Source organism: Mustela erminea, chromosome 10 (genome assembly GCF_009829155.1).
Source record: "Mustela erminea isolate mMusErm1 chromosome 10, mMusErm1.Pri, whole genome shotgun sequence".
Lineage (NCBI taxonomy): Eukaryota > Metazoa > Chordata > Mammalia > Carnivora > Mustelidae > Mustela > Mustela erminea.
The window spans coordinates 84,541,779-84,567,293 of record NC_045623.1 but is presented as its reverse complement, the minus strand read 5'-3'; the positions used below and the strand labels follow the sequence as shown (position 1 = coordinate 84,567,293).

The window sequence follows — 25,515 nt, the reverse complement described above, 5'->3', positions numbered from 1 at the left end:
GAGCCAAAATCAAGAGTTAGATGCTTAACCAACTGAGCCACCCAGGTGTGTCTGGACTTAAGTCATTTTATGTAACAAATATGCTATTCTTTTCCCTTAAGGATACTGATGACAGGGCGCCTGGGTGGCTCAGTTGGTTAAGCATCTGTCTTCAGCTCAGGTCATGATCCCAGGGTCCTGAGATCGAGCCCCACATTGGGCTCCCTGCAGTGGGGAGCTGGCTTCTCCCTCCACTTGCTGCTCTCCCTGCTTGTGCTCTCTTTTTCAAATACATAAAATGTATTTTTTTTTTTAAAAAGAGATAACTTAAAAAAAAAAAAGATACTGAGTGATGTGTTATGCTTAGGTAAACCCTCTTCTTCCCACAGGATTAAAAAGCCAAACTTGAGTATTTCCCCAGATCTTGTTAGCTCTATTTTTTGAGGTTTATAGGTTCATTATGTTTCCAGATGGACACTCAACTCTCCTACCACTGGTCTAAAATAGCCTTGTCCATGTTTTGACTATCAAAATGCTCTGTTTACTTCCTCCTGAGCATTTATTGCAGTCTATACTTACTCATTTGTTTACTACCTGTCTCCCCAACTAGAAGATAATTTTCATGAATGGGGGACCAGGGGCTATTCACTCTGGTGGCCTCAGAGCCTATGACATGCCTGACACTTTGGATGGTGCCCACGAATGTCTGGGGAATGAAGACAGTTGTCACTGTATAATCCAGGCTCCCCTCATGGATATGAAACATCATTTTGGTCATGACTCTGATTCTAGACACCCTCCTTAGCTCCAGGACTCCCTCCTTGGTCTCTCCAGATGCTACTTATTGTACCACAAGCACATCTACACAACTTACTTCTGTTTTCATATTTCATATTCTTCCAGGGCAAATCCCCCTTCATTTTCCTCCCCCAAATTTCTTAGCTATTTTCCCAAATTTATCCTTTGAGATGAACTTTATAGTTATCAAGTTCCAAAAAAACGTCACTGATACTTTGATTGGAATTGCACACATGTATTGATTCATTTGGGCAAACTGATAGCTTTACATTATTTTTCCCCAGCCAGGAACACTGTAGGTATCTTAATCTATTTAGGGCTTTGTTTGTGTGTCTTGGTAACATTTCATGGTTTTCTTCTTTGTTATGTTTTTCTTTTTGCATACTTCTTATTAATTTTTTATTCTATTATGAATGAGATCTAATTTTTATTTGTGTATTTGTTGTTGGGTATGTGTGCATGTTTTTTCTTTTCAGTTACCAGGTAGTTTTACTAGGATTCAAGTGAATCTCCTGGATTTCCCAAACAAACCCTTTTATAGATAGAGGTGCAGGTCCGCCACACCAGAAGCTGTGTGGGTGCTAGTTCCCCTGGCAGGCATCCCCTCCCGGGGGGTTCCGGCAGAGTAAAGACAGATGGGCTTCCCTTCCATGCATTCAGCAGGAAACAGACTGCAGTCTGGGGCCCCACACTTGATTGGAAAGAGGAAGTGGGAGCTTCCCAGGAAGCAGAGCCAACAGGCATACTCACTCTGTGCCAAACTGTACCCTTCCTTTTCTTTCTCTGAGATACTCAGTGGATGCAAAATTGGCCTTAACCACAGGAGCAGACCAGGAAGTAAGCTGTGTGGTGTGGCCGGATGTATTCTCAAAAAAGAGAGGCTCTCGGGGGCTGGACTTGTCAGGGAGGGAGGGAGGAGATGAGACTTGAAGTTTGTAGGTATGAAAGGGAATAGGTTTTCTTTGCATTAATAACATGAGACAAGGGGCACCTTGGTGGCTCAGTTGGTTAAGCATCTGCCTTTGGCTTGGGTCTGTGATCCCAGGGTCCTGGGATCGAACCCTGCATTGGGCTCCCCGATGAGCTTCTCGTTCTCTCCACCCCTGCTCATGCTCTCGGTCACTATCTCTCTTTCTCTCTCTATGTCAGATGAATAAAAAAAATCTTAAAGAAAAATAACATGAGACAAGACCCAGAAATGGAGCGAGGTGAAGGGGCCAGGAAGAAATGTGATTCCCACACTGGAGTCCAAGTGACGTCAGGAGGTCACAGACAGTAGAGCTGGGCTGAGAGTGGGAAGATGATGAGGCCCCAGAATTAGCTAGAGGAATCTGGGTTTTGTCCCCTTTTAGTCAAGAGACCCACTGAGGTCCCAGAGGTTAAATAACTGAAGGAGTGAGTGAATGAATCCATGAATGAATGAATGAAATTCCAGGAGGAACATCTGATAGGAAGAGAGAATATGGAGATGGAGCAGGGATGAAACATATTTATATGACAACCACCAAGTACAAAGCACTTCCGTGTGGTCTCACTTAGCCCCCGTGAGTATCTTTATTTTGTAAGTGGCATCCTTTCCGTCTTTAAAAATGAGAATACAGAGGTTCAGAGAGGTTGAATAACTTGCCCAAGGTCAAGGGCTGGTTTGAGAGCGAGCCAGAATTACATTATATAATTATAGTCTGGGTCCAACCTTGGTGCTCCCACTCTTTCCCCTGAGAATGCCGCCTGTGCCTCCAGAAGGAAGAGGCTGTGGGGGGAGGCAGGTGTGTGCGGGGAGGCCCTATCAGTAATCAATAGCTTACATGAGAATCATAACAAGGTGAAAGGGCTGAACTTTGAGACCATGAATTAAAAATTCCAGCTCCTTGCATTTGGCTCGGCTGATCTGATAATCAGACAAAAGTCAAAGGCTTGGCGTTGAACAGGTCTAGAGAATGGCAGGGGGAGAGGCAGAGGAGGGAGCCCGAGGTCCTCTGCAGGCAGAAACAATGCAGCTCAGCAGCCAGAAGGAAGAAGGCTGAAGGGCCAGACCTCTTACTGCATTCATTTGTTTCAACACCTCCCTGCGCTGGGTGCGGGGAGATAATGGTGACAAGGACAGGGCGTCCTTTTCCAGTTGTTTCTGGACATGGGCAATATTCTCTTACACACAAATCCCTGTAAAGATGATCAGCTGTGGTGGCACTTGCGTGGAAGGAAGCAGGATGCTGAGACAGAGGACCCGCTTTCCAGAGAGCGCCCTGGCGGGGAGGCCCTCTGGAAGGAGGGGACAGGGGGGCAATGGGAGAGGCTCCCAGGTACCAGCCCAGAACGGAGCAAGAGGTGGGAGGGCGCTTCCTGTGGTAGCGAGCAGCAGGTGCAAAGGCCTGCAAACAGAAAGGCTGTTGCAGGACTGAGATGGGCAGGCGGAGGCCAGGTCAGGTGGGGGACCCAAGGGGCGGGAGCAGGGTTGGGGGAGGGGGAGTTTGGGTTTCATCGAGGGGTCTTCTTGCTGAGGTCTGGCAGGATCCAATTTCCATTTTACGGTCACTCCTGCTGCCCAGATGGGAGTAGCGGCAGGGGCTGGAGTGGGTGCACGGCAGGTAGCTGGGGTGGGGGGACTGGCTGCAGGGAGGGGTGTGGTGACCGCTTGTATTAGAAATCCTTGAAGAGAGCCAGGGAAGACTTCCTTTGTCAAATGGACCACCCTGATTAAGACTCTTATTGAAGACTTGTTTTCATCTTTGAGAAATCAAAGTCTGTAAAGTGCTAATCAGAGGTTCTGATCGATAGGGCTCATTCCAGGCCTGGCAGACAGCAGGCTTGTCTGAGCAGGTCTTCTGCAGGTGAGCATAAGTCTTCTTTGGCTTTTGAAAAACTGGGAGCAGTTTTGAGGACGCTGCTCCCCCCTGACCCCAGGTGGGGAGGCACTGAAGAGAGAGGAAGAGGTAAAACGTACTGCTTCACAGAGAAGCCTTCCTCCCAAGGGTGTCTGCTTCTTTGGGCCACAGACATGACACAGGCCAGGGAAGAGGGCTGAAGCGTGTTGGGCGTCACACTCTGTCTCTGCCCTGGAGGCTGCTACTGCTGAGTGAAAAACACACAGTAATATGTGTGGGATCCCTGTGAAAACGCTTCGATTTGCAGGTTACTTTTGCCACTTGCTCATGGGGGGACTGAAGTCCCTGGGGTTTAACACAGACCCCTGCGGGGTGGGGAGTGGGGAGTGGGTATCAAACAGCTAGTAAGGCTCAGGGCCAGCATTCAGTGCATGTCTCTCTAGTACCAAAGGCATTCCTTTCACATTGTCTTCTACCTGAGCGAAGCAAGGAAAACTCCAAGGAGGAGGTGTCTTTGCAGTAGTTTTGAAGACCGAAAAGAAAAGCAGGAGGGGATTGCATGGAGCACTGGGTGTGGTGAAAAAATAATGAATACTGTTTTTCTGAAAATAAATTAATTAATTAAAAAAAAAAAAAGAAAAGCAGGAGGAGATGGAGAGAGGAAGATCACAAGAGAGGGAACAGCACACACAGAGGCTTATAAAATGTGGGGCTAGCCTTCCTGAATCCAGACTCCCTCCCACCCTTTTGATTCACCTTCTCTGTGCGGGGTACAGGGATTGTTCTGAACCACACTGTTCTTTCCTTCACCAAGTCCTTTAGGAGCCCCAGCTGCCATCCTCCAGTCCTCTCTGTTCTAGCCGTTTCCTTCTTGTCTTCTTGCTTCAGGGACTTCTCTTTGCCTGGAACATTCCTACCCTCCCATACACTCCCGTACCTGCCACCTGCAGTGGGCTGAGTTCAACCCCTTCAGTGTCACCTTAACTGGAATCGTCAGTGTGCCCTTAATGGGAAATCAATGCATCGTTGCAGATGTAATCAAGTTCAGATGAGGTCATCCTGGGTTAGGGTGGTCCCTAAACCCAAAGGCTGATGTCTTCATCAGAGAAAGGAGAGGGAGACTGGGATACAGAAAAGCAGAGGGGTCAGCGGGGAACAGACCATGTGAACACAGAGGTAGAGACTGGAGGATGTATCTATGAGCCCAGGGTGGCTGGCAACTACCAGAAGCCAGAAGAAGGTCACAGATTTTTCCACAGAGTCTTCAGGGGGAGCACCGACACCTTGACTTTGAATTGTGAGAAAGTATATTTCTGTTCTCGTTTCAAGCTATTCTGTTTGTTACTGCAGCCCCACAAACTCATATACCACCTGACTAGCATGTACCAGCTGATACCCCACACCCAGTGGGGACTTTTCCCTGGGTGTCTCCATATTGTGCACTGCCTCCCCATCCCCCACCGACCCCATGAACCCCATCTGGACAGATGGTCCCTCCATGTGCTCCCACAGCTTTGGACCCATCGGTGACATACCTATCTTACCAAGCTCCTTAACTGCTGTGTTTCTGACTGATTCATCTCTGTATCTTTGGTACCCAGCACCAGACCTGGCCCATGCTAAGCTCTTGGTCTGGTTGAACTATGAATGAATGAACTGCTCACCACCTTGCAGGAATACCGTAGTTCAGCCAAACTCACCTACTCTCCTTGTCAAGTGTGTACCACATGGTGAGAGGAAATGAAATCCTCTGTGCTAAGGAAGATACGTCCTATTTTGCCAGAGGTTCTAACATCTCTCTTTATGGCCCACATCCAGCTCCTTGGATCTTCCCACTGAATCTTTGGTGCTCTATCACTACCAAAGAAATAGGAGCTAGTGGCACCGACCCCAAGCCAGAGCTAGCAGCCTCGTCCAAACCCAGGAGACATGGGGAGGATGCAGTCATGGTCGCACACTGGCTAAGCCCAGCCTGGTAGGTTCTTTGAGTCTAGATACAGATACCAAGAGTCACACATCCAATCAAGAGAGCACAGGTATCAGATGCAGACAGCACTGATGGGAATATGGCATGTCTCTGACCCTAAGTGTGGTGTGATGGGTTCTATGGTCAAGGCATGCACAGAGCAGACCCCTACCTGGGTGGAGGGGATGAGGCAGGCCCCCGGGAGGAGCTGACAACTGAGCTGAGAGTCTTGTCAGATGCACAGGCTGTGTGCAGATGAAGGGGGTGGATGAGGAACGTGGGAAGAAGAGGGAATGCCAGGGAGAGAACAGAGACAGCATAAAGACATGGATGGTCTATAGAGAGAAAAGTACCAGTTCTTTGGGAGGACACAAGCATGGGGTGCAGGTGGTGGATTTGGACAAGCATGTCCAATGAGTTTACAGCATGAAAGGCACATAAGGAAGGAAGTTTCTAGAGGATTCTGACTTTAGGGATGAATGGGGAAAGAGAAGCCCATGGAGACTAAGACTAAGAGGTAGAAGGAAAAGCAGGAGAAGGTACAGTCCTAGAAGCCAAGACGGGGGAGAGTCTCAGAGGGACAGCAATAATGCCCAAGCTGCTGTGGAGAAGGGTTACCTAGTGACAGTGGTTTGTGCGGTGATGGGGCAGGGCTGGGGACAGGGGCGGGAGACCAGTGCCCACCAAAGGAGGGGCTGGAGTTGGTCACACTGTCCTAAGTCTGGTGTCTGTTTTGCCTCGGATATAACATGGGTGCTCATGGGGACCAACAAATATACTGCTCAGCTCCTCAGCCCCACTGGTCTCTAGTTCTCTCTCTCTGGCTCCCTGGGGACTGTCCCGAGACTCTGCTCTCTCCAGGGCTGGGTCATCAATGCTCAGCTGGTTGCCACATGCTTCAACCTCAGGGCACCCTGGATGGTGGGGCTGACCCTGTTCCAGGATCTCCAGACACCTTGTCTTACAGTGTCTCTGTAGAGTCCCACCTTCTTCCACAATCTCCTGGCAGCAGGTGCCCCAGGGAGGGCAGTCCCACCCGGCCCTTGCTCCCCTACCACCCCCTACCAGCCTGCCACGGAAACTCCGCCGGACTTTGCTGGTAAGGGAGTAAGGCTCATGACACTCAGCTTCAAGGGCACGAAGAGATTTTTCACCAGAGTCTCAATCTAAAAAGCTAGGGGATCAGTGGATTCTCGCTGCAGGTGCCCATACCTCTGAAGAGTTGTCCAGGCAAAACCTGCTTCTGAGATCTGGTCCTCAGTCCCCTCAGTCCCAAGGAAACTTGGACACCTTGGATGCTCTTTGGATTCTGCCAACCCCACTGCTTATAGGGAGCTCATCTGGATCCATTACATGTCAGACAGATACACAAAAGCAAGAAAAAAAAAATCCACAGCATCTTGACATGTTGACTTCATTTGATTTCACTTGCGGCCCCCAAATGTGAAAGGGCCTTCGGTCCTCCAGGGCAACTGTTGCCACTCCATGAACCCAACGGATGGTGCAGAGGCACAAGTCCTAATGGTGGATCTTTATATCAGGGGAAAATGGCCCGCAAACAGACAGTTGCTGCCGGGGGGAGAGGGTTGGAAATCACCCCTGCCCCCAAATGAGAAGGAAGCCCAAATTATCCTCAGTGACACTGGCAACTACAATAAGAAAATACTTGTTTTATAAAATGCCCCCTTCTGAGCCACGGAGCTGCAAACTGACAATTAAACCATGATCATAATAGCAGACAATAATAATTAAAGCATCCTGCCATCCAAAGAGCAAAAACGGAGAAGACAGACCAAAGCCCAAAGCAAGCATTGGCGTCTAGAGCAAAATGAGAGGCTCTTATTTCCTGGGGCCAGCTGGTATCTGACAGAAAAAAGATTCTTTTGTTACTTCCATGAGGGAAAAAATGAACCTGAGCTTGGGGTCACTGCAGTGGCCACGGTGATGGCGTTGTGAGAGGCTGGGGCAGTGCACAAATGCAGGACTTAGGCTACTGCTGTGTCTTTCAGCTTTCCTCACCAGTGGCCTTGGACTGGTTTCCTTCTTGTCATGGGCACCTTGTATGTGAAGGCTGTGTGACCGCCTGTCATGGACCGGAACCTGTCCTGGAGGTGTCAGGGATTTTGTGAGGACAGGTGTGTCTTTATTCTTCCCAGAAGAAATGTTGTCCATAAATGAAAGGTTCATGCCTCCTGAAGTGCATAATCCAGAGGGAAAAAAAAACAGTGGCTATGGAATCAAAGACACAGCTTCACATCTTGTTCTGGGATTGCTCATCAGGTGACCTTGTGGAGTCTTGGTTTACTTCTCTGTCGAATGGCGGTAACAGCCTCCATCCAGCAGTGTTGCTGGGAGGATTATTGTAAATGAAATCACATATAAAGTACCTGGCACCAAGCCTGATACATAGTGCAAAAATCAATAAATGGTAAAATCACCTAAAGCAAAGTCTATTTCTGTTCTCTTTATTTTTATTGAAGTGTAACTAATACACAGTGTTATATTCATTTCAGGTGTATGACTTTTTTTTTTTCCCTTTTACTTGACTAAGAAAGATGTGTTAAGGTCCTTCTACGACTGTCAATTTCTTGTATTTATGACAGATTTAACTCTACATTTTCTTGGTCAGTTATTCGTTATGTAAAGATCCATGACTGTTAGCATTATCATAGCACAGGCACCTTTCCATGAAATAATTCACTCTGTCCCTGTGGCTGTTGGCTCTCCTTAGCTTGCTGCTGCATCACTCCAATCTCTGTATCTTGCCCTCTGTGTGTATAAAATCTCCCTCTGCTTCTCTCTTACAAGGATTCATGTGGCTGCATTTAGGGCCCACCCAGAGAATCCAGGAAAATCTCCTCATCTCAAGAGCCTTGATTTAATCACTGCTGCAAAGATTGTTTTTCCAAATAAGCTAATGTTTACAGGCTCCGGTCATTAAAACCTGAAGTCTTTTGGGGCCATAACTCAGCCTACTACAATGTCTTTGCGAGTTTTTCAAGAAGCCCCAGTGGCAATTTTTTGTGGCTTTTGTGCACATTAGATCTTGGCTGAATCAATGATTCTTTGGTCTTACAGCACCATTGTTCTTGGCCAATGATGTGAAGGAGGGGAGATTTTAGGAGGACTGGGTTTGGTGTAGGGGTGGTTTCTCATAAATGACCATTTTATTTGAGGAGGACTGGTTGTGTGCTTACCTGTGTGAGTGTGTTTTGTGAAAAGCTTTCAAGAATATTTTATTATCCTTGGAACTGATCCATTTTTCATCAAGTTCTATCTAATTCGTTTTGGCTGGAACTCAGTGAGTCTGTTCAATTCACCAAGGACACTTCAGTCCAGTCCCTCCCTCTGTCCCTTCTCAGAGGAGTCTGCTCACAGTTTGTATTTTATTATTATACTCTTCTCCATCTGTGCTGCCTGGTTGGTCCTCTGTCTTCCACACTGGGTAACTTCTCTTTCATTATTTCCACACCCTTGCACTTTGTCTCTGCAGTCTCAGACAGACCCTCCAGATTGTCTCTTTCTTCAGTGCTTTTGTTTCTTACAAGGCAAGTGCTACTCTTATAGATTTTAGCTACTGTGTCATTAGCTTCTTTTCATTCTTTACTCGTGGTTATCAAGGTCACTCTTTCTCAGGATCTCCCCTCCCGCATTCCATTATCCATCCTTCTGCTACCGATCATCCCTATTTCTTATATTTAAATGAGAATAGCATACATCTATCCATTTAGATTTTCTTTTGTTTACTATAATACAATCTTTTCAGAAAATATCTTCTTATTTCTTTAGGGAAATGATTCCCTTTTTTAAAGAATGGTATGTGTTATGTGGTATCACAAAAGTTTCTTTTATTTCTTTTTGGCTTGTTTACTTAGTCTTTTGAGAGGGTGAGCTCTCTCCTGGTCCAGTGTGGCCAGGAACGCAGGTACTCATTTCTTTTGTTGAATGAATGGAATCCCCCTCTAAGAAATACTGGAGTCCATTTTTGGCATGGTAAACTCAGAGTCAAGTTCACATCTGCTGGCCAATTCGACTATCAAGCGTAGCTCAGATGGGTTATTATTCTTGGATGATTTGAAGTAATTTGTGTTCTTTTTCTAGAGGTGATCCATGAAAACTAAATTGCTAGAGACCACCACCACTCTTACACTGACACCCAGGGAGTATCCATATCCTCTCCTTCAAAAAACTTCTGAGCTCCTTTTGACGATTTCCCAATTTGTTGAAATCTCAAGTCTGACAAAGGGACGCCCCGCCGTGTATATGCTTATCTGCTCAGTTCCTGCAGGAGGTCAGCTCTCGCAGTGCAAGTACATGGACCTTCTCTGTTTAAGGTTTAACTCACTGTCACTGCTCAAAAACAAACCTTCTGGAAGCTGCTAAACCTGCAGCCGGGATTCCTGGCAAGAGCTACAAACAGAAGCTTCACTTCTGGTGCCTTCTGCCTCCTCTGGGCCAGCTGCCCACTTGCTGTCTAAGGGAAGCAACGCTGACCGCAGTGGGGGATGGTGGCCCTATGATTGATGGGAAACTGCAGGTGGGGACTCTGGGTCTCAGGCGCAGCCAGATGTTTTGTCTGGTCCAGGCTCCTCCCAGGAAGACAAGCTCCACTAGGCAGGGGTTCTGGTTCATCAAAACTACAGGCCTCTATCTCCCGGTAATCCTACAGCTGTGTGACCAACAACCAAGAAGGGAGCTTTCAGGTCACCCTTTGCATTAATCATTAAAGAGCATCCCTACAGTTAAAAATCGATAAACTAGGACCATAAGCCAAACATGAGCATTGGGAATGGAAATCAAAGTTTCCAGAACAAGTTTTCCCAGCCTCCATGGGCCCCAGATCTCCCTAGGAAAGGCACACCTGAAAGAGACCGTGTCTTCTCCCTTCGCCCCATTTCCCAGTCACACGAAGCTCTCCAGCCTAGTCAGATCTGTACTCAGAAACAAGCCTCAGTTCTTCTCAATATAACCAGGACCCCTCAGTTATCCTAGACTCCTTCCCTGGTTTCCCAGCCAATTTCTCTGCGTTGCCAACAATGATCTCCTTTTAGAAATGGAGATATCATTACATCACACCAGATGATGGGTTCTTCCAGAAAAAGCCCTTCCTCTCTTCCACATGCCTGCGAGGCTCTGACCTCCACCCAGCCTGGTAAGCTCCTACTGTGCTTTCAAACGTAGCTACCATAATCCCTCTTCTCCAGAACACCTTGCCCCTACCCCTGGCACCACCTGGAATTAGGAACCATCCTTGCACGTGCTCTTTGATTGTGTTTCAAACGTAACTTCCACTATTGCATTTATCACATCATATTAGAATCTGTAGCAGGCCCTGTAGGATGCTCTGTCTGCACTCCATTTCCAAAAACTCTCATCTATCTCTACTACTGAAACTGTAAAAGCAAAACAAAATTGATTTCCCACTTTCCCAGCCAGGCATTCACGGCAAGTTCTGACTAATCAGATGTAGGAAGATGCCTGTAAAGATGGTGATTCTCACCGAATAAATACACAAACCCTCAGCATGGGGAAGCTCTGTGCCTTGGCTTCTCCCCTTTGAGACCGAAGTGCAGTGGGGTAAGCCAGAGGACAGCGTCCAGGGACAGCAGCACGAGAAGAAAGGTGCTGTCCTCCTGAGCGGCTACCCTGGGTCTGGATGGGACCTTCGCATCCTTGTTCCAAGAGAAAAGTGAACCTCCATCTGTTGAAGCCAGCTTTAGTCAGTTTTTCAGCTTCTATTCCTAACTGATAAAATGTCTATCTATAAGACTGAGACTTTCAAGGGAAAAGACTGTTTCTTATTTATATTTATACCCTCAGTACCTGGCAGAATGCCTGGCACTGAGTAAATGCTCCAAGTATTTTAATTGAACTGAATGTGGTTACTGTCTTCAAAATATTCCAATGGCTCCTCATTATACTGAGAAATCCATCTTGAGTTCTCGTCTTGGCACACAGGGTCCTGCAGAGAGCCCTTGTTCCTCACGCAACCTCATCTTCCCCGCGCAGTCCTCAGCCACATCAAGGAAGCAAGCAGTCTTTCGTGGACAGACCCTACGTTTTGCCCTCTGTTTGTCCCTTTGCTCTTTCCCCCTCATTTGGAATGTTTGCCTCGATGCCTGCAGGCAGGCCTTCTCTCTCTTCTCCATTACTGAACTTGGCTTACACTCACTTACAGTAACTACTTTGTCTTGGAGGGACCTGTTTGTTTGAATATTTTCCTCATAGAATGTGAGTCCCTGGAAGACAAAGACCGGCCTTAGTCCAATTCTTGTGTTTGCCACTGCACAGTCTCTGATACAGAGGAAGTGTTCAATGAGTGTTTTGTTAAATGGAACTACACTGGGGTCAGAATGACAGGCGAGAGAAAAGCCTGGAGCTAAATGGAATGGGTCTGAAGCCCACATCCCTGGGTAACTGGGAGACATTCCCCTTCTGAGCCTCACTGGTGTCATCTGTAAAATGGGGACAGTAATAACCGATCAAGAATGTGGTACACTGTATGTGTTTGATAAATGTTAGGTAGAGGGGAGGACCAAGAGCAGAAAGCTTTGCCCCCCTCTCATCTCCAGTTTTCCTCTGAGCTGGTCCACTGATTATAATAGGGAAAATGCTAGGCCAACATTGGAAACTGAGAAGAGGTCTCACCCAAAGGGGATCAAGCATCCATGTTCTACGTCCTGACCACAGAGGAAAGAGCGACATGGAGGGTGCAGCTCACTGTCTGCTTTCCTGCTATTAGCTGCCAGGACTGGATGGAGTTCACTGGCCAGCCTGTCCCATTCCTGGCACTCAGGGGAAAAGCACCTGCCAAATGCTGCAGATACCCACTGTGTTCAAGGGCAGAATCTGACTGCCAGCCCAAGTTCGTCACACACACCCAAGAAGGGCCCATTTTCCTGCCTGCACCCCACCCAAGGCTGAGTGTGATCTCTGCAACTCCCCAACATCCCTCCTGGGCACATTCGGCAAGGGATTATCCTTGCCTGGCTCGATGGGGTGAGGTTGACCACAGAGCCCTCTGATCACCTCCAGTGCTTGGCTGGGGTTGGGGGTGGTGGTGAGGAGAGACATCTGCAAGACTTGTCCTGTCTGTGCGCCTGGGAAGGGTCTCATGGAGGCCTGTGGACTTTCCCACATCTCATCCTATCTGGCACACCAAGGGGCATCTTGACACCTGCTCCCACCACCTGTGATTTTCAGGGGTGACTTACAGCCTGCTGTGCTTAGGGTATGTCCCATCTGGGTAAAATGAGCAACCACCAACCCAGCCCCAGGAAGGAGTTCTCATTACTTGGGAATTTCATGCCAGACACTGTTCTGAGTGTTTAGATAGGTTAACTCACATCCTCATAGCAACCTTAGATCGCAGGGACCACCTTAAATCACCATTTTACAGATAAGAGAATAGAGGCCCAGAGCACCTGTTTAAAGATCTTCCCAAGCTGCACAGCTCATCAGGGTGGTGGGCAATCTGGTGCCAGAGTCCAACTCTGAGCTACAACTTGATCCTGAATGAACAAAACCCCTGGGATGGAAAGAGAAGCAGCTCCTCAGAGGAAATGAGCTGACAGATCAGACAAAATGGCCCAGCTGCAAAATGCAGTAAATGCAGGAAAAAACAGGCGACATTGTAAAACACAAAACATAAGCTCAAAACATAAATCGTATTCTCAGGGAGATGCAAGATGATAATACATTGAAAAAACAAAAGTAGGCTGTCAAGAGCAATCTGAAAACAACAACAACAAAAATAGTTTCCTTAAAATAAAAATGAAAACAACAAGATTTCCAAAATAAAGGAGAACAAGATAAATGTTGTTGAAAACAGAATTAATGAAAACACAAGATCCCTGACAGAATAAAAAAAAAATAAAGAAAGAATAAAAAATCCTCTCAGATTACTGGGGGTTAAACAAAGCTAATTAAATCAAATCAGCTAACAACAACAAGAGTTAAAAATGAAAAAAAGCAATAAAGAAGCATCGCCTGTTTCGGTTGAAAAAAGGCATAACATGTTCCGTGAAAAAGAAATATACAAAACCCTGTGCTCTTTTCACTTTCTTCAAATATACACAGAACGTGAAGAAGACAAAAATTCCAAAGGTAAAAAGGGCACAGTGTGGGGCGCCTGGGTGGCTCAGTGGGTTAAGCCGCTGCCTTCAGCTCAGGTCATGATCTCAGGGTCCTGGGATCGAGTCCCGCATCGGGCTCTCTGCTCAGCGGGGAGCCTGCTTCCCTCTCTCTCTCTGCCTGCCTCTCCGTCTACTTGTGATTTCTCTCTGTCAAATAAATAAATAAAATCTTAAAAAAAAAAAAAAGGCACAGTGTGATAAAAATAACAAAGATCTGTGAAATATATATAGTCAATTAGTACATTAAAAAAAATTTAAATCTAAACTGAAACGAGAGACCATCTAAAATTCAACCTAGTTGAGCACTCTGTAAGGAAAAAAAAAAAAAAAAACTCCCCCAAAGGAAAATATACTAAGAACTGAAAGCAGCAAAGACAATTAGATATCATTTTGTCCATCAAACTGATAGACACTGACAGGGCTGACAGCAGCTCATGATTCTGTGTGGGGAGCCAGGCTTTTGGTGGATATAAATTGCTGCAGTCACAAGAAGGAAATTGAGGTCATATATTAAAACTTGCCTTCTAAGAATATATTCTAAGGAAATAATTGGACAACAGTTCAAAGGTTCACATATAAGGCTGTTCACTGGAGTGAGAAACTGAAAATATTTACTTTATTAATAGGGGAGTGGAAAAATAAATGATAGTTGCGCCTACAACAGAATCCTCTGTCACCATCGAACAGGATGAAGCTGATCTATATATTGACATCTTAATATAATGATAGAAGATTAAACAGTACATCAAAAGCAGGCCACTAAGCCATGCATAGAGATGATCTTGTTTTAGAAACCGTGTTTACTGCAATAGCTTGATGTATATATCGCCACACAAAATATCTAGAAGAGCAAGTGGAACCAATGGTTATCTTCTGTGAGGTGTGCGGAGGAGACCAGAGTAAGATTAAGGGGACTTATGATCTCTACAGATTTCTTTATTTTTTACATTTTGAGTTTTTAATTTTTTTTAAAGATTTTATTTATTTATTTGACAGACAGAGATCACAAGTCAGCAGAGAGGCAGGCTGAAAGAGAGGGGGAAGTAGGCTCCCTGCCAAGCAGAGAACTCAATGTGGGGCTCGATCCCAGGACCCTGAGACCATGACCTGAACCAAAGGCAGAGGCTTAACCCACTGAGCCACCCAGGCACCCCCATTTTGAGTTTTTTAAAACAGGTGTATTTTTTTAAAATATAGAAATGTTCTATAAAGATATTCCCAATTAAAAAATAATAATTACATCTTACTCTGAATAAGGACTCAAACACAAAAGGGGCTTTACGTGTTCGTCTTAATTAGGCCTAATCATGAATTCCCTTAACTTTGCTGCTGGTTATAAGAGCGAGGGGGGTGGGGGACCACAGGGGAGGAGGAGAGAGAGAAACAGGGAAGGAGGGAGAAGGAGGGAGAGAGAGAAGAGAGAACAGGCATGAGCACAGATGTGTGTGTGGACACTGCGCACACTGTCCGGGAGCATCAGCTGGGCTGGGGGACTGAACGAGAAAGGGAAAGGCATCCTGTGGCTCGTCTCCATCCCAGGAGTTCTGTTGTTCATTCAGGATCTTGTTGTAGCCCAGCGTAGCTGGAAGTGCTCTCTGCTCCCTTGGCATCAGCTCCCTGAGGCTGCGAGGCCGCCAGAGGGAGGGCGGAAGCTACTTTCACCTCTCCCTGCTGTTCCCTGTCGTGGAGGCCTTGCACACACATTCAGCCCCACTACTTTATTGTCCTCACTGTGTCACCCTGCAGAGGATAGTTGGTGACTCTGTCTCGATCTTCTCTTCCTGAGGGCCATGGAGAGGTCCTCCTGGCTCCCAACCGGCTCACCCCACGCTCACCATTCCCCTCAGTGACAGCGGTCCTCACCCCTGCCCAGAAATTCCATCACTGATTCCTTGTGCTTGCCTGTCAGCTGCTCCTACATCCCTCTGCGCTCCTCTGGTCCTTGTTCTAAACCTTCCCTCCTGGGGATGAGGCTGTCTCGGGAATGCTAACGTCGCTCGGTCGTGGATGAGCAAATCTGCTTTAGAAAGTGCTTGCCTGAGGATTTACAACTGGAACACCATGAGGTCCACAATGGGCTCTTGAGTGATTCAGCAAAAAAGGATAGAAGAGAGAATGCATATATGGCGAAATATTCATAATGGTTGAGTCTAGGGGGCAGGTGTGCAGGTGCTCGTGTGCTGTTCTTTCAACTTTTCTGTGTATGTTACCTACTCTGTGCTATGCAGCAAAACCTAGGGAGACAGAAGAAACTACACTTTCCCTGTCCACTGAGGAGAGTGAGACCATCTATGATCTGGGCCTGGGGCCTGACCACACCCAGTCACTTCCCTTCCCAGCAGGCGTCCTCCCCTGCTACCCACAACTTCCTCTCCATCCTTCAGCTCTTGTGTCCCCTTTTCCAGGACAGCATCTCTGGTCTCCTGTCCTGCCTTTTGTTCCCCACCCCTCCCTACTCCTCCGTCTCCCTGTGTATATGCACATGTCACCCCTTTGCCAGTCTGGGTGTCCGGGTCTTGATTGTGCATGTGACACCAGCACCTTGCTCAGCCAATACCATGTGTTAGACAGACAGGTGGTTGTTACAAGAATCAGTGAACAAGTGAGTGAGAGATGCTCCAAGGTAGGGAAGCAGGAAAGCCTCCTGATTTGCATATATGCACATTACCGTGAAAGAGTCATTATACCCCTGATTCCGTCATTGCTCATTTAACACTTATTGAGGGACTATCATGGATCTGCTAGTCATATAACCCCCTTTTGGACCCAAGTCCTGCTTGCTTCAGTTATTCATTCATTCATTCATTCATTCATTCATTCATTCATCCATCACTGGACACTTTGTGGGGCCAGGTGCTAGGGGCACTGTGCTGAGAGCTGGGAGAATTGCAGAGATGAATCAGGCAGAGACCGTGGCTCTGGTCGGGCAGATAAGGCAGGAGCACAAAGAGAGGATGAAATTGGTCAGTGTCATAAGGGAAATGCAGGTCATGGGCAAAGGGGGGCAGACTCCTAGGAGCCCAAGAGAGGGAACCAGAAGACTTCCTGGGTGAGCTGACACACACATTTGACTTTGAGGGATGTGGAATTTCAGACATAAGCCTCTGAAGGGAGGAGGGTATTGCAGGGAAAGCAGAGTGGAAACAGAGGCACAGAGCGAGGCCACGAGCCTGGGTATGCACAGGAGCCACCAGCTGCTTGGCTTTGTTGGAGTGCCCCTGGAGAGAAGGGGTGGGAAATGAGGTTGGGCAGATAGGTTGAGGTCATGAGGACCTTGAAATCCAGGATATGTTTAGCTTCTGTGAGCTTGGGTGTCATGGAAGATTTCTAATTAGCAGGTGAGCTGGTCAGGTGTGCTTCCAGAAGCTTATTCCAACAGAAATGTGCAGGATGAATTTGTATATTTAACTTGTCCCCCTAACAGTGCACAACCCCTAAGAGTGCTGCTGACCTCATTTTGCACAGGGCTTAGTTCAAAAACGTGCACAGAGCAAACACTCAATGCATTTCTTTAACTGTAATTGAACTGAGTCTAAGGACCTGTGTACATCAGCAAATACACAAATGTCTATATCTCTTCCAGCAACGTATCCATTCTGCCAATTCCTTTTAACTGAAATCTCTCTAGGGCATAATCTTCTCTAGCTACACTTCTTGCCTTGGCTCCTCACTATTGCAAATCCTCCACATTTCATTCCTGGGTCACTGCGGTAGACTCCTGACTGGTTTTTTTCACATGAGCTCTCTCCACTTTAAATGACCCTGATGGGAATGACCCTGCTCAAGAACTACCATGACTCCCTCTTGTCTGCTGGCATTCACAGTCCTCCATGACCACACCGTACTTCACCCTCTCTACCTCCCTTTCCTTGTTCACATGCCTCCCCCTCTCTAGCCAGACTCTGTCTCCTCTCCAATTGCCTTTCGATCCTCCTTCAAGACCTCTGCTCATCCTGCCACCCCAACCTATTCCTTTCCTCACAGCTCATCTGAACCACAGCTCAAGCAGGCCCAGCTTTGCCAACAGTGTGAATAACATGAAGATTCAGATAAACTTGCTTTATCTGTGGGACTCACTGTGCAAACTGAGACACACTATGCATTCCCTTGGGATCTCAGTGTTCTCATCTATTAAATGGGACTGAGAACAATGTCTATTTGTTATTAGGACTTACTATTAGTAAAGAACTGATAAGAGGATAGACATGCCAGGCTCTGGGCTGGGTAAAATGGTGATGTTCCTTTCTTCTCTGACTTTTTGGAACTCCCGTAAATAATTCCTGCCGGTCAGACGCTTGTATGGAAGGAAGTTATATTTTGAAGGAGTATGTATGCAATATCAGACACTGCTGGGATTTTGTAATTATTCCCTCTGCAACTCTCAAACACTAGCATTTCTGCCCTCACTTTACAGATGAGGAAACTCAGACTGAGAAGAGGAAACAATCTGGGATCACACCACTCTGAGCTGACACTATTATATGAGAAATTACCACAGAAGCATTCCTAGATATTTACCGTGTTCCCAGTATGATGCTGGGCACCTTGCACTCGCTGTCCCATTTAAGTCTTTCCCCCGAGATGCTGCTACTACAATAGCAAATAAGGGCTGTGCCCCAAGTCCTGCAAACAGCAGGTGGCAGGGCTGGGATTCCTGCTGGAGTCCATATGACCTCCAGCTCTGCTCTTAGCTACTCTGCCGTGACTGTGCCATTGAGGCCAGAGAGTTGTCTGAACTTGGACAGCAGTCCTGTGAGGCCGAGACTGGCCTCTCCAGGTTTTCCATGGGCCCCAGCCTGAGCCTGGGGTCACAGCAACCACTGCTGATCACAAGGGCCTCCAGAGGAGGTGGGCAGGTCAGCCACTAGTGAGGGGCCCAGCAATGATGCTGGTGATGACTATCCTGAATGGCAAGCAACGGGGACTTTGCCAGCCATGACACTTACCCGATGGTGCAACCAGCATCAGCCTCGATGGTCCAGATGCAGTTGAGATTGTGTTCGTAGGGAGCCGGATACCCGGGTGACAGCACCTGTCCCGCCACCTCTCCTTTCACTGTCCCTCCACACTCAGCTGAAAGAAATCCCAAAAAAGTGAGCTTTATGGGGTGGCCTGCATGGCCAGCAGGGACTCAGTGTCTCCTCCTGTCAGTATACCCAAGTTCTCTCCAGGTGACTGAGCACAGCACATAGAAAGGCCCCTGGATGCAACTTGTATTCACAATCTACAAAGAACCCCTACAACTTAATCATGAAAAGATAAATAGCCCGATTAAACAACGGGCAAAGCATCTGAACAGACATTTCTTCAAAGAAGGTATGCAAATGGTCAGCAAGCACATGAAAAGCTGCTCGACATCATTAGTCGTCAGGGAAATGCAAATGAAAACCACAGTGAGATGTGCCTCACGTCCACAAGGGTGGCTGCGATCAAAAAGCCAGACAGGGCAAGTGTCGGTGAGGATATGGGGGAACAAGAACCTGTACACATTTGCTGGTAGGAAGACAACACAGGGCAGTTGCTTTGGGAAACAGTTTCATAGGTCCTTAAATGGTGGCACATAGTCACCGTAGGACCCTGCAATTCCACCAGTAGGCACAGACCTAGGAGAATGAAAGCATACGTTCACACAAAAATGCTCACAGCAGCCTGATGCATAACAGCCCAAAGATGGAAACAACCCAAATGTCCATCAGCCAATGGACGGATAGACAAATAGGCTGTAATCTGTATGATGGAATAGTATTTGATCATAATAAAGGATGAAGGACTGCTACCTGCTGTAACAGGAATGGACTTGAAAACATGATGCTAAGTTAAAGAAGCCAGGCACCAAAGGCCACATAGACTATGATTTGGTGTGTATAAAATGTCCAAAACAGAATAATCTGTAGAGACAGAAAGTACAGTGGAGGGTCCCAGAACCTGGAGGGGGTGGGCAGGTGGGAGGGACTGCTAATGGGTGCAGGGCTTCTTTTGGACAGAGACGATTTCAAAAATCTGATTGTGGTGACGGTTGCAAATAGACTGGGAATAGACTAAAAAGCACTAAATGGTACACTTTAAAAGGATATAAATTGTATCTCAATAAAGCCATTTCTAAAAAGGTCCCTGGGTAGAGGGCTGACAGCCTACTCTGTGTCTAAACTCCTTGAAGCCTCCCTGGCCATGTGCAGACACGTGCACCTGTGCTTTCAGCCACAGGGCTTGGGCAGGGTGCCATGATTACGGAGGCAAGCAAGATGCTGCATCCTTCCTCCTGAGAGCTAATGTTCTAGGAGAGGAGATAGCCACTGTGGGCCCGAACAGAGGCACATTGGTGGTAGATGACAGCTTAGAGAAGTGGCTACTTCCCCTCGCATGGGGCAAGGGGAGTCGTGAAGGAGGAACAGGAGTGGATTGCACTGGCTGGGTGGCAGGGGTGGTGTTGGGGGCACAGCAGAAGAGAGGAGAAAGGGCAAATGTCCTGGTGGTGGGCAACAGCATGGCAGATGGGGGCCAGGGGAGGATATGGGGGTGGGAGACAGGGCTGTGATGTTGGCCCAGCGATGGACATCCAAGGGAGCAGTGCATGAGGCTAGTGTCTATGTACTCTGTTGGGGAAGAACTGGTCACCTTACATGCTAGTGAACTTTACATGCTAGGAAGTGCCCTCTGGGAGCAACCTAAAGGGCATGAGGAGTGGAACTGGAGGCAGGGGACCAGTGCAGAGATCTACACTCCCCACTGGAGCACCTAGTCACCCAGGTCAGAAGCTGGTGATCTTCTGGCCTTCTTTCTCCTCACATCGGATCTGCCTCCGAGACCCAGCCCCTGAACCTCTGGGGCGTCTGTCACATCAGTGCCCTACGGCCCCACTGCTAGAGCCCTGTCCTAGGCCCCGGCCATCTCTGGGGTGGCACAATTGCCCACTCTCCCCCCAACGGTGCCACCAGATGGACCTTTCTAGAATACAAACTGAGTCATTGCTTGCTTCAAACCCTCCTTCCCAGAATGAAGTCCAAGCTCCTGGAGGGGTTCCCTTTGCCCTCTTGAGCCCCTTCTGACACCCTTCGGTCCAGTCAAGCCTCATGAATGCTATCAGCAGGAACACAAGGCCTCTTCATGCCTCCACAGGGCCTGACAGCCTGAAAACATCTTCCCTGGGGGAAGTTGCCTGTGTCCTCCCTTTGTCTCCGTTTTAACACGGGCAAGTTTTTAATCACAACACGAGTACCGTGTACAGTCATGTCTATCTCCTTCTCAAGACTCCAGACACCTTGGCAGTGGGGACCCTGTCCTATTCCTATTTGCACAACCGGTGCTGCTGTCGTGCGTCACACGTTACAGACATCTTAGTAAGTGTTTACAGAAGGGGGGATACATGGATGATCAGATGAACAAGCAGCACTTACTACTTCCTGGGGAAACTACTATAAGGACTTACGTCAAGGAAGCACGAGTGAAAATGAAGAGCAGGAGATTTACTACAGTGTTTTTTAGGAAACGGGATGATTGAGCAAAATCCTAGAAGAAACTGAAGAAGATGGGATCACGGTCGCAGGTGGAAGATGGGCCTTCACCTTCCTTAAGCATCTCAAGATCCTCATGGCCCCACAGAGGGGCACCATGGCAGTGTTAGGAAGGAGGCACTCTGCCAGTAGGCCTGCTCCTGAGACCGGATCCTTGGCTCGCGCTTGATACCATAGGGTGCTGCTGGGCCAGGAGGTGCCTACAGGATGCAGGGCTGAGTGGGCCATGTTGGGGAGTGGGTGAGGGCAAGAGGACGGACTGTGAGCTGGGGAAAGGAAGTCTGTCTGGCCGCACAAGAGAGGCGGGTAGTGGAGAGGTGGAGGAACATTATCCAAGCCCTGGGCCAGAGATTCCTTCCCTATTCCAGGTGGAGAAGCCCCTCCTTCCCCCTCAAGGTGAGTGTTTGGAGGCAGCAGCATGGGGGCGGGGGGCTCTTCCTTATAGACACTACTGCTCTTTTCCCCACGGTCCCAACATCTGGAGGCTGGCACGTGGGTGGGAGGAGTCCAGAGGCCAGCAAGCTGCAGATGTACTGATAAGACCAGAAGGCTCTCCTCTTTCTGCTCTTTGCCCTTCTTCCCATCTTAGAGCTTTGGCTGCCTCCTTTGGGCTGAAGGGTCCAATCATCAATAAAGAAAGCCACAGTGGTCATTTCTGCTCAACTGTGATAGAGTCCACCACAACATGACATATGTAAAACTATACACCCACCACCCCAGATACACAGCTTCCCTCCTCTATGTAGGGTCTGTGGGAGTCTCAGTGGGAAACCTCCGAGGTTCAAAATAAGTACCCTTACTAGCACCACTTGAATGGATCTGCTAAGTTCAGCCCAGCTGGCACAGCTGATATTCAAAGGAGCCTTACAGTGCATCCTTCCGGCAAAGCACGCCACTGTCTTGTACCGTGCATCATCTCCTTCCTATTTCACTTGCTCTGGCTTGCCTGTGATATTGTGCTGTCATCCGCTTACGCACATATCCTCCTCGCTGGCCTGGGATCTGCCCTAGTCAAGGTTCCTTGTGCCCAGCATAGGGCCTGGCACGTGAATGAAAGCAGGGGACACAAACAGGGATGCAGGGAGAAAGGGACGGAGCGTGCCTGCTAGCTGGGGCGATCTTAAGCACAGAGGGAGGGGAAGACTCTCTAGGCTACTTAGAGGTCGCATGCTGGTCTGTCCACTGTCAGGCTTAAAATCCTTTCCTTCAGGCCCTCTGTTGTGTAACAGTGTTGAGCATCCTGTTAACATGGAGCTGTCTAGGGAAAAGAATATTGGCCATTACCAACACTCACCATGCAGGTTCACCTCTCCAGCCCTCACGCAGGCTCAGGCTAGAAGCCCAGCCCCCATCCACCTCCTGCTGGTGAATTTTTACCCATCCTTTCAAGTCTGCAAAACTTCCCCATATTTTCCCAACACTTTGCCCATAACTCTTTGCATAGTGCTTATCTTGTATTATAATTATCTGTTTATGTGTCTATTTGCCTTGCTAGGCTATAGGCTCCCCCAAAGCAGGGGAAAATGCTTCATTCTCCTTTTTTAAATTTCTCTGCTTCTGTACATACCCAAACATACAACTGCATCAATTCTGTGGTGCTTGGTAGGAATTTAAATGTTTTCCCAGTGGACGTTTTTTTCTTATAAGATTAGCCAGTGCTGTACAATAGACATGCTGAAGTTGTAGCACCAGGGGAAGGGGACAGAGGGAACAGCCTGGGGTCCAGGGATGGGGAAGCGGGACAAAGCAGTGTGACGGGAACCTTGATCTGCAGGGAGGTAACAGTGAGGTGGGGAGGTGCAGTGAGGTGGGTGGCGACAGAGGAAGAGACCAACAGAATGACAGGTTCTGCCTACTTCATACTCCTGCCTTGGACCAGGCTTCTCTCATCCTATGACACATGGAGAAAGCTTAGAGAGAGCCTCTGCTGACATTCTGGAAGCAGCACAGGCTTAAGAAGGTGGCCACTCATTATTACATTCTTTCTCAAGAATGAGATAGACGTTAGCTCATTATCTTACTCTTTCATCCGACTTCCCCCAGAAAAGGGAGCATAAACCCCATTTTGCCTATGGGGAAACTGAGGCCCAGAGTGAGTGGGAGGCTTGCTTGAGTCCGGGTGTTGCAGGAACCCTTGGAACCCAGGCCAGTGCTCCACCTCTTCCTACTTCATACTCCTCCCTTTCCTTTGTTGCCAGCATTACAGTTCACGACTTGGCTGTGGTCCCACCTGGCTCAGCGTGTGACACTGGCAAGCCCCCTGCCTGAGTGTGCTGCTGCACAGGGGGGAATGAGTTATGAAAGTGAGGGAACGGAGAAGGGGGGCAGGGCGAGGGTTGGCTCCTGTGACAGCACTCAGTCCAATTAGGCAACTCCAAGGCACTGGAATGCAGGGTCTAATGCGAGAGCCTTCACAAGACCAGAGCTGGGAACCTGGGACTCGGGGGGGCCCAAGTGGTCACTCGAAGAGCAAGAGGCCTCCTACCGACACAGGTGGGGAGAGGCCGGTCCCAGGTCCTGCGCTCCCCACTCAGACACAGCAGTTCCTCACTGCCCCGCAGGCTGTATCCTGGGTCACAGCTGAAGGACACAGAGCTTCCAGCAAAATGGCCTCCATCGTGAACCTTGTAGCCAAACTGGGGGGTTCCTGGATCCTCACACTTGATGAGTTCAAAACCTACCGAAGAGAGGAGAGAGAGAGAGAGTAAGCAAGACCTGCCATGGCAGAAGCTATATGCCCTTTCCTCCCTCAGTGTGAGGCCCATGTCCTTGTGGAAGCCACCAGGCACCTGCCCCTGGCTTCTGTCAGCCTCACTGCTCAGGGGGCCCATACAGCTGTGCTCAGGAAAGGAGCTGCATGCAGGATTCGCTCCTGGCTGCTGCGTGGAAATGGCTTTCTCCCAGGGCAGCTTTTAATAGTTTCCAGACATAGGGTCTGGGTTTTCTATTTCCTTTGTTTGACCCCCAGAGCATTTTGTTAGCAGGGCTGCTCTTTTCGTTTGGCTCGCTGGGACATTCTGATGGGATTGTGTAATAGGGAAACATCACTAAAAATGCATGTTTCAAAGTTCAAATTACGTCCTGTTTAAATACAGTCTATTGAGAAGGGCTGCGGAAGGCTTATGCAGGATGTCTACAGAGCCTTGCTACATGGTGCTTCACGTTCCTTATCCACAGGGGTCTTGTTGGGAGGGGTAATGAGTGAGGACACTGGCCTTGTTCAGTGAATCGTTCCAAAGTCACACATTCCCAGATGATGGAGATGGAATTCGCATGCAACTTTATTCAATCCTCTTCCCCCAGGCACGGACCCCTGGGCCAGATGGCCTGGGGCTCAGGCAAGAGGAATTGTGGGTGGATTCACTGGTTTTCTAACAGCTTTATTGAGATATAATTCACATAGTGAACACCCACCCATCTGAAGTGTTTGATGCAGTGTCTTTTAGTATATTTGTAAAGGTGTGCAACTATCATCACAATCAACCTCAGGGCCTTTTCATCACTTCTAGAAAAACCCTATACACATTACCCACCCTGTCCTTGGCAACCACCGATTTCCTCTCTTTCTCTATGAATTTGCCTACTTCGGACAGTTCATATAAATAAATCATAGAACGTGTGGCCTTTGTGACTGGTACCCTTCACTTAGCAGTGTTTTCAAGGTCCATCCATGGTGTAGTGTGGATTAGTGCTTACTTTCTTTTTGACAGCTGAATAACATTCCATTGTATGGATGGATACATCATGCTTTTGTTTATTCATTTATCAGCTGATGGATACTCACTGGATTTTAAAATAACCTAGAAAAGCAAATTTTTTTGGCATCTCCTGGGCGAGTACAGGAGCTTAAACCAATGAACACAGGGCCTCCAAGCCACAGTGTGGAGATGTAATCCCAAATACCCCAGGGCCATGTACAAACCTGGTGCTTTCTGTTTTTGAAATCGCGGAAATAAAAGTCAAAGCTAAGAGCACGAAAGAGGGGAAGAATCAAGACTGAAGTCTTTAGGGAGTAGTGCAAAAGAACATAATCACACATCAGTGTTTGCATGTGTTATATGCATGTTTTACATCTGGCTGTAGCTGAACCTTATATTATAAATGCTGTGATTAGGAAAGGCTTTGTTTGATTGCCTTAGTTAAAAGTCTCGATGTTTGTATTTTGGAAGTATTAGTAACAGGTATGCCGTGACTCTCAGTTAACCATAGATGCAAACCTTAGAACAGATGCTAAGTGGCTGCTTACCCAGAGCACAGGCACAAGGTTTCAGAGGAAACAGTCCACTCAGCACACGCCAGTCCAA

General features: G+C 47.9%; 1 protein-coding gene across 6 annotated transcripts in view; it reads right to left on the bottom strand.

Moving 5' to 3' along the window:
- Positions 1 to 25,515, bottom strand: part of CSMD2 (CUB and Sushi multiple domains 2) — a 601,873-nt gene that overhangs the window by 154,778 nt on the left and 421,580 nt on the right. For all 6 annotated transcript variants that reach the window (XM_032302441.1, XM_032302440.1, XM_032302436.1 and 3 more), the window contains exons 24-25: positions 23,697 to 23,888; positions 18,647 to 18,773 (exon numbers count right to left, since the gene is read on the bottom strand). In XM_032302441.1, coding sequence (XP_032158332.1) covers positions 18,647 to 18,773; positions 23,697 to 23,888 — 319 coding nt within the window. The remainder of the gene's footprint in view (positions 1 to 18,646; positions 18,774 to 23,696; positions 23,889 to 25,515) is intronic.